Source organism: Zootoca vivipara, chromosome Z1, assembly GCF_965207765.1.
Source record: "Zootoca vivipara chromosome Z1, rZooViv2.hap1.1, whole genome shotgun sequence".
NCBI classification, from domain to species: Eukaryota; Metazoa; Chordata; class Lepidosauria; order Squamata; family Lacertidae; genus Zootoca; species Zootoca vivipara.
The window spans coordinates 65199215-65211667 of NC_142583.1; the positions used below are offsets into that span (position 1 = coordinate 65199215).

General features: G+C 45.4%; 1 protein-coding gene across 1 annotated transcript; it reads left to right on the plus strand.

Annotated features, from left to right (window-relative positions):
• Positions 1-3565: 3565 nt before the first annotated feature.
• On the plus strand, positions 3566-11228 carry LOC118083484 (16 kDa beta-galactoside-binding lectin-like). The gene is made up of 5 exons (XM_088661169.1): positions 3566-3615; positions 6288-6344; positions 6444-6523; positions 8821-8992; positions 11035-11228. The coding sequence occupies exons 1-5, from the start codon at positions 3607-3609 to the stop codon at positions 11188-11190; spliced, it is 474 nt and encodes a 157-aa protein (XP_088517295.1). The 5' UTR covers positions 3566-3606; the 3' UTR covers positions 11191-11228.
• The last annotated feature ends 1225 nt before the right edge of the window (positions 11229-12453 follow it).

Genomic DNA, 12453 nt, shown 5'->3' on the forward strand with positions numbered 1-12453 from the left:
GACCTCCCCCTGGTCCTCATCCAGACAACCAAGAGGCATTGTTAGAGTTCAGAGAGAGACAACTAGGTGTAAGCTGTAGGGGTCTGTGTTTTAATTCATTTATTAAATGAATTTCTAAACTTAATATAAAATATATAAGCCAGGAACAAGAATATATAAAAATACACAGGATAAAACTAGTGATAAAGCACAATACAAAATCCTTCCTTGCAGACCTAGTCATGAGGTTAACATTGATTGCATGAACTACCGATTATCCCTGTGCAAGTACCGGTATGCGCTCACAATTGCCTCAGGAAGTAAAAGGTCTTATGGCTACCCAACTAATTGTTTTGCATTCCTTTTTTGTATGTGCATCTTAGGTTTAGTTTTCCACAAGGCCATAAATCTAGGCTGCACCACTTCAGACCGCAGGTAGTACAGTAATTACTTCAGGCTTCTCTGTTTGTTATTATTTTTAAAATCCCTCCCAGCCAAGAGACTTAACATGCCAGCAGGCAATGAGAGAGGTTGTAGCTTGGCCATCATTGCAACACGTTAGTCTTCAATAGGGTTGCCAGACTCAATAGAGGACAGGACTTCTGTGCCTTTAATTGCCCTGCTCTCTTTTGAGTCTGGAAACCTTAAAGAGAAACCAGCAGACCCTTTGCTTGGAAATTAAATAAAGCATCTGCTGGTTTCTCTTTAAGGTTTCCAGACTCAAAAGAGAGCAGGGCAATTAAAGGCACAGAAATCCTGTCCTCTTCTGAGTCTGCAGAGGGAATCTTTTGTATGCAGGTGAATTCTGTCATCTGACCAAGCTGAGGTGGTGCAGCCCAGACAGAAATATTGCTTCCTTTCTCAGTGGAAAATGTGGCCTTTATTCGCACTCTGCCAATGCGGGCAAAGCCCAGTTCCTGCCAACCCACTCCTGTTTCCTCTTTTTAGCACACACTCTACTTTAGCTATCATTTCTACTAAACTCTCTGTTTCACTCACTCACTCCCTCTCATTTCTCTTCTCACTTCTCTCTCCCCAACATCCCTGCAACCCACCCAGGCATTGAACAACCTTCAGATGGCTCTATTTTTAGGAAACCATCAGAATGTGCCTTTAATAGCACCTCTGGACTGTATGAGCTTTTCACAGCAGGGAGCTTAGCAATTCTCACCTGCCAATTGCTGCATGTAAAAGCTACTGTTAAAGGCACAGCTGCAGAACCGGAGTGCGAAATTTGGCAACTCCACAATTTGCAACACCTGCTGCAACAGATGTTCAACTGTGGATTGAAGATGTAAATCGCACTGATGCAAGACCAGTGGGTTCACCTTTTTGCTACCTCTTGCGTTGGACACCGGTAAAGGATTGTGTGCAACTAGGTTCTACTCAGAGAAGACCCAGTGAAATTAATGGGCTTAAGTTTACCAAGTCTATTAATACCTCAGAGTAGGACTAATGTTGGCTACAACTCCAAATTATTTCTCAAAACCGAAACCAAACCCTGGTGATATTTTTATAGTGAAACCTTAGACCACAATATTTTCCTTGGTCAAAGAGACAGTTTGTGGGTTGGTGTACTTTTATCATGTACGGAAAAATTAGTGGGACCTCCTCCACTAATTACAAAATGTTTGGGTTGCTATGTTTGCATGTGGTAACTGGAATTGTCTCACAAATGGAAGCCGCCCAGAGTGGGGAAACCCAGCCAGATGGGTGTGGTATAAATAATAAAATTATTATTAAAATTATTATTAAATATAACTAAAGGATGTAAGAATCTGACCTCATGTCTTGGAAAGGGTAGATGGTTTTTTTTATTTTCATAGAATCATAGAACTGTAGAACTGGAAAGGACTCTGAGGGTCATTTAGTCCAACCCCCACACAAAGCAAGAATATGAAGCTGCCCCATACAGGGATCGAACCTGCAACCTTGGCATTATCAGCACCATGCTCTAACCAACTGAGCTATCCATTTTAATACTGTTTATTCTGTAATATTGAGAAGAGAAGAATCCTTGGAAAAGACCCTGATGTTGGGAAAGATTGAGGGCACTAGGAGAAGGGGACATCAGAAGACAAGATGGTTGGACAGTGTTCTCGAAGCTACGAACATGAGTTTGACCAAACTGTGGGAGGCAGTGGAAGACAGGAGTGCCTGGCGTGCTATGGCCCATGGGGTCACGAAGAGTCGGACACGACTAAACGACTAAACAACAACATTCTGTAATATGAGATTTTTTATTTTTTTAAAAGAGACACACTTTTTACTGCTTTGGAAATTGGGAACTGGATGGGTGGGTTAACCTTTAAATGTGAACTCGATCAAAATTCTCCCTAGTCACAAGATACTTTGGGTGGAATTCAGCATGTCACTCTGACAAATGCTTCATCTGCACAAACTTTACAGCTTGTCAGATGGAACAATCCCTTCCTTCTCCATCACACTCTTTTGGGGGTTCTCCTGACTCTCACCGAGCCAATTTGGGTGGTACATAGTGGTGGTGAAAGTCCTTTTGCACAGCCACTGAAGACAGTGGCATAGAGTGGGTGGGGGCCATAGGGACAGCTGCCCCGGGTGCAAAATTTTAACACCCCTGCCTCAATACAGCTGCATGCTTCCGTTGCTGGACTCTCTTTAAAATGGCTTCTCCATGCGAACCAGGAAGTGACCTCTCAAGACAACGGAAAAACTATTCTTTGCTTATCTACGATCTCCTGGGCGACGCAGATGCCGTTAGGCAGTTGAAGTTGAATGTGCATGTGTACTCTGCCCTCTGCACAGCCCCGGGTGCTGGCAACCTACGCTATGCCACTGGCTGACAGGGCCTGTTAAGTGACTCTCTCCCTTTGTTGCAGCAAATTAGCATGGCTACCCCTCTGACATTTGCTGTGTCCACAGCTGAGGCTTCTCCAGATTCCAGAAGATGTGGGAAGGGACACTTCTGCATTGGCCTAGACTAGCAAGTACTCAGTTCTATAGTAACAGCAGCTGGTAGGAAGCCAGTGTGGTGTAGTGGTTAGAGCCATTCCAGACTACAACAGGCAAGACCTGGTACAAATCCTCACTCGTCCATGAACCAATCACCTTATTCCACTGAAGACCATTTATTTCCTTGGCGCAGTTGTTTGCTGACCTGCCTTTTTTGGTCTGCTGGCACTCAAAACCCAGATCAAAGTAAAAAAATAGAATGGGCAAATGTTCCAATGAGTGCCAGCTGGGAAGCTGCTGATAATCAATTGCATAAAGCGGGCTTTGCCAACCTTGTGCTTTCCAGGTGTTTTGGACTACAGATCCCATCAGCCCATCTAGCACAGGTGAGGGCTCAGGCTGATGGGAGCTGTAGTCCGAAACACCTGGAAAGCAAAAGGTTGGTGAGGGCCGGCAAAGCAAACTAGCAACAGCTGTTTAAACATATCAGTGATTTTTGCTAATCAACCCAGATTTTCTCTGCCTTGCATTTCTGGGTACCTGAACAGACCACCCACTCACAGCAGACCCTTTTTGTCAGGTGATGCTGTTTCCCCAGCTATTTAAAGCAGCTGGGGCTTGTTCTGCTAGAACTGCAGAACTGAGGCAGAAGAGAAAGTTGCTTACTTGTTGGTCGGACTCCTGCAAGAGTATCCCATGGATTGTGTGAGTTTCAGCGGTTCTCTGGTTGTTAGCATAGGAGATTGTTCACACGGAGGCTGCAGTATAAGCTGCTGGGACTGAGCAGTTCTAGAAAACTGAAAGGGTTAATAGGTAGCTTGTTATTGCAGGAGAAGAGTTGGCATGTTTCCTAGATGACAAGTGTTGTTAGTCCTTTTGTATCTTGCTTCTAGTTCCTTGCTAAATGTTGTTTGTGCTTTGTCGGGGTGTGTGTGTGTGAGTCCTGTTAATGCAATACCATCAATACACACAAAGCTTTCTGGAGCTTAAAAAAAGACTGGTCTCTGTCCCTAGCAGCTTGCAATCCAAAAATCTGCCCATGGGAAAGGCAAGTACAGTGTAATTTAATGGGAAGTGGGTGCATAAATGTAGTTTTGTATTATAAGAAAAACTGCTCCCTTTCCCTTATGGGGTATTCCGGAGCCCATATAGAGTCCTTAGGTGGGTTCCCTATTGGTAGGGAGAAAATAACAGAGGCCAACCAGAGAATATTGAGAAGCAAAGCGAGCTAGTAAGCCTGATCTTTATTAAAGGAACTGTTGCAACAGGGTCCCCACTCATCACATGCAGGAGGGAGGAGAACCCTGAACAATGGTTCACAAACCCTAATATAGACTTTTTAAAATTGCCCACACTTTAGCCCAAGACCATGCCACTAAAACGTCATACGGTACATACATCACACAAGGAGGTGGTCTACAGCTTAGGAGGCGGTCTATAGCAGAAATCCTGTCTGCCAGGATACCTGATAATGGTCACTGATTGCTCTACGTGGGCAGCCTGGCCATTCTTTTGTGATGGTAAATACTTTTGTACCTGAATCCAGGTCACAGGCTCACCCTATTCAATACACAAATGTGGCCTTAAGACAGGATTTGTTTTTTGTTTCTTAAGTAATTTTTATTCAATTTTCAAATTAGACAAAACATAAAACACACATACACAAAAATAAAACTCATTGATTACATCATATATTCCTCATCTAATCTCCTTTCACTCTGCCGAGCTGTAACTTCCCTCCCTCCCTTCATATGGCTTTGTTATTTCACTCTAATCTCGCAGGTTTTTTTTTTTTTTTTTGCAAACTCAGTCCAATTTCGTAGGATTTATTTCAGTACTGCAAGTGTCTTTAAAGTTGTACAGTTTTTCTCCATACAGTCAATGAATTTACTCCATTCTCTCTGGAACTTTGTCTCTCCCTGGTTTCGGATCCCACAGGTCAACTTTGCCAGTTCAGCATAGTCCATCATTTTTGTCTGCCACTCCCCAATAGTTGGTACATCCTGCGTTTTCCACTTTTGGAAAGTTCTCACCGCGGTTGTGGCATACATAAATAGTCTCTGATCCCCCTTAGCAATCTCATCGCCCATTAGTCCCAATAAGAACGCTTCAGTTTTTTTTGGTGAAAGTATACTTAAATATCTTTTTCAACTCGTTATACAAATTTTCCCAAAATCTTTTTACTGTCTTGCATGTCCACCATATATGATAAAATTGTCCATCTTTTGCTTTACATTTCCAGCATACTTTACTACTTGTCCTATACATCTTAGCTAATTTTACTGGTGTTAAATACCATCTATACATCATTTTCATAACATTTTCTTTCAAGGCGGTGCATGCAGTAAATTTCATTGTTTCATTCCAAAGTTTCAACCACGCATCATATTCAATATTATGCCCAAAATCTTTTGCCCATTTTATCATCACCTCCTTAGTCATTTCATCTTTAGTATACCATTCTAACAAAAAATTATACATTTTTGACAACAATTTCACTCTGCCTTCCAACAATTCTGTCTGAAATTTAGACCTTTTCCCTTCAAAACCTACTTTTTTATCTTTAGAAAACACATCATTTACTTGCTTAAGACAGGATTTGCAAGCAAAAAGACAATAGGAAGGCTTTCCCCATTTGCCTCCCTTACAGCAGAGGAATATTTGAGGTCATTGGGAGAGTCAAAATGACTTCAGGATTGCTCTCCCATAGTATTTCAGACACATGATTCATATATTTAGATATGTGTGCATTTATGAATATTCATTCTATATTTGAGACCTTAAAATTCTTATAACAGTGTGCTCAAAGGGGATTGGTTTGAAGTAAGGACGTCACAGAAAATGTGGGTTTGGCAGAATGCATATTTGAGTGAATTTATTCACAGTATTTTTACGTTGCCCAGTGACAGAGTTCTTCGAACCAATGCTGTCTTTTTAAATGAATAAGGAATAAAATGGGGGGCAGAGGGAGGAAAACTTTGGAGGTGCAGTGGAGTTCAGGCTTCTGATCCTAAGCAGCTAAGAACTCCTGAGTCAGTTCCTGAAAAGCTTTCCTCCCCCTGCTCTAACAAATGAGATCATAGAATCATAGAATCATAGAGTTGGAAGAGACCACAAGGGCCATCCAGTCCAATCCCCTGCCAAGCAGGAAACACCATCAAAGCATTCTTGACATATGCCTGTCAAGCCTCTGCTTAAAGACCTCCAAAGAAGGAGACTCCACCACACTCCTTGGCAGCAAATTCCACTGCTGAACAGCTCTTACTGTCAGGAAGTTCTTCCTAATGTTTAGGTGGAATCTTCTTTCTTGTATGTTATGCATGTGCTTCTCGTTTATGGACTCATAGCCAGCTGCTTACTTTCCTTCTGTATTGTAGGATTCGTGTCTGAACCCTGATGCACGGCGGGATGAGTCTTGCTCCAATCTGAGGACCGTAAGAGAATCGAAACCCCCTCCCCAATTCCCCTTTCTTTGCTGAATCCCACCATGCCACCACTGCAGCTCAATGTGTGTCTAATTTCCCTTTCTGCAGAAATTGACTGTCACTGAATTTGAACTTGACCACGGAGACACCATTCAAGTGAGAGGGAAGACCTTGCCGTATCCCAACGAGTAAGGCTGCACAAGCTCCCCCATTTACTCCACATCCAATGTGCTCCCACTGCTGATTTGGGAAATAGCATTTACACTTGTGTTAGCCACAATCTGTATCTATTCATCCATCCATCCATTTCTATAGCACTCTGTTCTTATTTCCCTCTCCTCCCCCCCAATTTATCGTTTTCATTTTTGCGCATGAAACAATAACAATACTTCACTTTTTAAAAGCAAAAACAAACCACAATTAATACTCTGCTTCCACCCCTTCCATTCTTCAATTTGTTACTTTCTTGTTCCACCGCATATTCTAATTTCCCCCCTCTATCTTATTCTTTCTCAACTTTATATCTCAATATCTCTTACTGCTGAATGGATTTTGTTGCTGTTAACTTTTTGATGGGTTTACAGATACATTTCCAAATAATCTATAAAATATTTCCAATCTTCAAATACTCCCCACCCCCATTCTCTTCTTCTGTTTGTCAGTCTTCCCATTTCTATATATTCTATGAATAGAACATTTAAGGTTGTGTTCTTAATGCTGCCATCTGCCCTTAGGGTGAAAGGTGGGTAAGGAATAAAGAATCGGCAGCATCTGTCTCTATCCTGTCATTCCTCTTGTTTGGATGTGTTTTCCCATGAACCATCTTGGATCCAAATTCAGAAACAGAATGACCTAGCTGCATTTTAAGCCTGAGAAGAGTATTCCCACCTAGAGCATTGAGCATTGAGATTGAGATTGAATCCTGACAAGACAGAAGTACTGTTTGTGGGGGACAGGAGGCGGGCAGGTGTGGAGGACTCCCTGGTCCTGAATGGGGTAACTGTGCCCCTGAAGGGCCAGGTGCGCAGCCTGGGAGTCATTTTGGACTCACAACTGTCCATGGAGGCGCAGGTCAATTCTGTGTCCAGGGCAGCTGTCTATCAGCTCCATCTGGTACGCAGGCTGAGACCCTACCTGCCTGTGGACTGTCTCACCAGAGTGGTGCATGCTCTAGTTATCTCTTGCTTGGACTACTGTAATGCGCTCTAGGTGGGGGCTACCTTTAAAGGTGACCCGGAAACTACAACTAATCCAGAATGCGGCAGCTAGACTGGTGACTGGGAGTGGCCGCCAAGACCACAAAACACCGGTCCTGAAAGACCTACATTGGCTCCCAGTACGTTTCTGAGCACAATTCAAAGTGTTGGTGCTGACCTTTAAAGCCCTAAACGGCCTCGGTCCAGAATACCTGAAGGAGCATCTCCACCTCCATCGCTCTGCCCGGACACTGAGGTCCAGCGCCGAGGGCCTTCTGGCAGTTCCCTCGCTACGAGAAACTAAGTTACAGGGAACCAGGCAGAGGGCCTTCTCGGTAGTGGCACCCACCCTGTGGAATGCCCTCCCACCAGAGGTCAAAGAGAATAGTAATTACCAGACCTTTAGAAGGCATCTTAAGGCAGCCCTGTTTAGGGAAGCTTTTAATGTTTGATGGATTTCTGTATTTTAATATTTTGTTGGAAGCTGCCCAGAGTGGCTGGGGCAACCCGGCCAGATGGGCGGGGTATAAATAATAAATTATTATTATTATTATTATTATTATTATTGACGAACTTTTTAAGCAGTGGCTCCTTTTCAGAGGCCATCTTCCAACATGGGCGTAGTCAGGATTTGTGGGGGGGGCAGGGCCCCCACATGTCATCATCCTCTGTCTGGCTCTGTCTAGAAGATTTCGAATGAAATGCCTCAACAACTGTTCTTTTAAATGACTTTCTTTTGACCCCAGGTGTTCAGAAAAACCTGTCAAAATCTTTCTACAATTTCTACTGTTAAGTTAGCTCTATGGCCCATGCCCTCCGAGGCGGTTTGTTCCAGCTCTTGCTGTTTCTAAACGTATGGTGTGAATGTGGCCCTTCAGTCCTGAGTTCGAATCCAAAAATTGTAGAGTTGGAAGGAACCCTGAGGGTCACCTAGCTCAACCCCCTGCAATTCAGGAATCCTGCCCACTGTTGCCCCTGGGTGGGCTTGAACCACCAAGATTCTGATTAACAGCCAATTGCACTGATGCCCTGTGCCACCGGGAGCTTATTTCTGCTTGTATAGGGGGCAGCATAGATGCTGCTGCTACTGGTACGCTTCAAGAGGAACGGCAGGATGTAAATTGAATGAATGGCTGGTTAATACTACTGAAGTCATCATAGATTAACATAGAATCTTAGAGTTGGAAGGGACCTTAGTCATTCTAGTCCACCCCCCTGCAATGCAGTAACCAGTAAACCTTTCATCCTGAGTTCATGTCCCCCCCCCCCAATTGGTCATCCTCTTAAAGGTTTTGCGTGAATCTGGGTGAAGACTCTGACAATCTCGTCCTTCGCTTCAACTCGCGCTTTGACAACCACAAAGACACAAGCACCATTATCTGCATGTCCAAACGAGATGGGGTGTGGGAGAAAGAAGAGAGGATAACAGACTTCCCTTTTAATCAAAGTCGCAAACTTAAGGTGAGCACTTGGCTGTAGAGGTATCATAGAAACTTAGAGTTGGAAGGGGCCCAAGGGTCATCTAGTCCAACCCCTTGCAATTCAGGAATCTTAGCTAAAACCTCCATGGCAGATGGCCACCCAACCTCTGCATAAGAACCTCCAAGGAAGGAGAGTCCATAACCCAGCGTTTCTCAACCGCTGTTCCGCAGCACACTAGTGTGCCGCGAGACGCTGGCTGGTGTGCCGCGACGTGCGGCGACGAGAAGGGCGATTTGCATTGTCACGTGCCTGGCGGCTGCCAATAGGAAACACTGACCCGCCGGAAAGCAATATTTCTCCTCCTCTTTCCCAAAGCTCAGTGCAAACGAGCCTGGCGGCCGCCAATGCACAACGCTGACCCACCGGATGGCTTGTGAAGCCTTATTACAGGAGATTGCAACCAACACAGCAATTGGCAAGTGTTTCTTACAGTCATAATTATATAGTCAATATAGGGCGGCACAGAGTTAAATTCTTTAACTTTTTAAATGGGGGTGTGCCTCGTGATTTTTTTCACGGAACAAGTGTGCTGTGGCCCAAAAAAGGTTGAGAAACACTGCCATAACCTTCCCTCCAGAGCAGGAGAACACAAGCTTGCTCCATCCTCTACATGACAGCCCTTTTGATATTTGAAGATGGCTACCCTATCTCCTCTCAGTCTCCTCTTTCCCATGCTAAACATACCCAGCTCCTTCAGCCATTCCTCATAAGGCTTGATTTCATGACCCTTGATCATCTTGGTTGCCCCCCTCTGCACACATCCCAGCTTTTGTCAACATCCTCCTTAAATTGTGGCCCCCGGAACTGCACTAGATCAGCGATATCAAAGGGTGTGTGTGAATGGAGCAGGCAAGTGTGTGGCTTCTGTGGGGTTTCCCCTGTGGAGGGAGTATTTTGGGGGTGCTGAACCTGCAACCCTCCAGATGAAATGGCACTCCCAACTCCCATAAGCCCCAGCTAGCATGACCGGTAGTCAGACACAACGAAACCAATAGTCCAACATCATCTGGTGAACTCCAGGTTCCCCTGTGAACAGGGGGGTACTTCCTTGTAACATGGCAGGGTTCAGTTTATGTGTGCAGAACAACGTTTGGGGGCCTGGCATGGGTGAGCAGTCAGGGGCATAGCAAGGCGCCGCGACACCTGGGGCGGCAAATTGCCATGCACGGGGGGGGCGTCGTCGCTACGTAACGATGCATGCGTTGTTACATGGCGGGGTATCACTGCCCCCCTGCACCTCCAAAGCCGCGCAGGTTTTGTACCTGGAGTTTTGTAGCTGGAGGCGCGCGGCTTTGGAGGCGCGGCGGGGCGGCAATACCCCGCTACGTAACACTCATGCGCAGCATCCTTCTGCGCATGCGTGTTACTTAGCGGGGTATCGCCGCCCCCATGCGACTCCAATTCACGTGGTGCGGGGGAGGGGCCACTTGCCCCCCCACCCCCACGACCCCCAAGCCGAGCCTCCAGCCTCCCGGTTAAAAGTCCGCTTGGCACAGACTTTTTACCGGGAGGCTGGAGGCTCGGCTTGGGAGCCGCAGGGGTGGGGGTGCCAAGTGGAACCCGGGGCGTACTGCCCCCATCGCCCCCCATTGCGACGCCCCTGTGAGCAGTACTTGTGTGGATTTTTTAAACTGTGTGTTAAAAACCAACTTGTTGTTGCCTATGGAAATCTAGCTTGTAAATCTAATCTCTGTTGGGGGGGGGAGGACTTCCTCAGAATTTGGGTCCCTAATATCTAATGCGTAGCTTCTGGCACAAACAAGTAATGCATCACTAGCAGAAAATCAACCCATACCAACAAGTTAACCTGGATGAATGGCATTTATTGAACTCTCTGTAGATAAGAGTGAAAATGGAGGTGCAAGGCAATTCTGATGTGCCATAGGCTGCAACACTTGGCGTCAGAGCAGCCTGGAACCATTCCTTTAAAAGCTTTCAAATGCTGCCCGGGACGTGCGTTTTGTTTTTAAAGTGTGCGGTATCCCCCCGCTGGTCATGATGATTCCTTTTATTTCTTGCAGTTTTCCTGCACTTTTTCCCCTTATGAGATCCTGGTGCAGCTGGCTGACAACCCCAACACAATCTTCCCTAAATGGCTGGACATGAAGAACATCAAGTACATTGCGGTGGAAGGAAACGTCAAGATTGAAGCCCTCCGATTTCTCAGATTATGCTAGTCCCGGGTCACTGTTTTGTTACGTCTGAATAAACACAGCTTGTGCTCTTCAGAACATGTCATTTCACATGGTTTTATTTTGTAACAGGGAGTAAGGGGGCAATTTTCAGATCAGGAGCTGCATTCATTTGTTTGTTTTGTTTGTTTGTTTGTTTGTTTACCCACCCACCCTGCCTATCTGACTGGGTTTCCCAAGCCCCTCCGGGTGGCTTCCAGCAAATATAAAAACATAATAAAATGTCAAACATTTAAAATACTGTTAAGAGTTTTCAACATCTGATGCAATGAAAACCCAACTAGTTTTAAAAAAACAACCCAGAAAAAGAAGGATAAAGGAGCAAAGGAGGAAAGAAAGAGAGAAAAGAAATAAATAATACAGTATAATAAAACACAAAGGCAGATAGATAAAATCGCCTTCTATCACACTTGTTTCTTAATTTTCAATCTGCATACTCTCAAACAGCTCCCTTTCTCTTGGGTCTGTCACCTCTCTGGATCAACCTTCATTTATCCTCACCTTTACCTATCCTGAATTTATGTCTTCAGAGATCAAAACATACATGTGAAAGAAAAATGGGACTGTGGGGGGGGGTTGGAGAGGGGGGGGAAGCCTTTGAGGGCCACATTCCACTGGTGGGTTGGGGTTGAGGACCAAAACGGGTTGAGGGACGAACACACAGGCAGAGCACTCTGCCGCAGTAGACCCTACCCCAAAGCGACTGGGGTCAGGCTGTAGCTTAGACATGGAATGTCTGCTTTGCATGCACAAGGTCCCCGGTCCAATTCCTGGCATCTCTGGGTAGGGCTAGGAATGTCCCTCATCCAAAACCTTGGACAGCCACTGCCAGTCAGTGCAGACTCTCCAAGTGTCCTGATTTTCTAGACCCAGCCTCTGCATTACGGACGCTGTCCCAGTTTCTGATTTGATCCTGGAATGTCCCAGTTTTCCCTTTTCCCTCCCTCCACATATCGTGTCCTCCCTAAAAGAGGGCACATGTTGCGGTGAGACCTGGAGACTGACCTCCTGTGTTGCGGGTGGGTAAGATTGGTCAGCCACAACACCCGATTGGTAGGTCCCTCGATGTTGGGTTCAATCTGGCCAATGGGGCGCAGTCCAAATGGATCGAGGGACCCATGCATGTGACCCAGAGCTTCCTCTTTCAGTGCATGCATTCGGAACAAGCTAACAGCGTGTCCTCTGTGCAGCCGAGAGAGATTTACCTTCGACGGATCGTCCTGGTGAGTACTTTCCGTTATCCCTTCT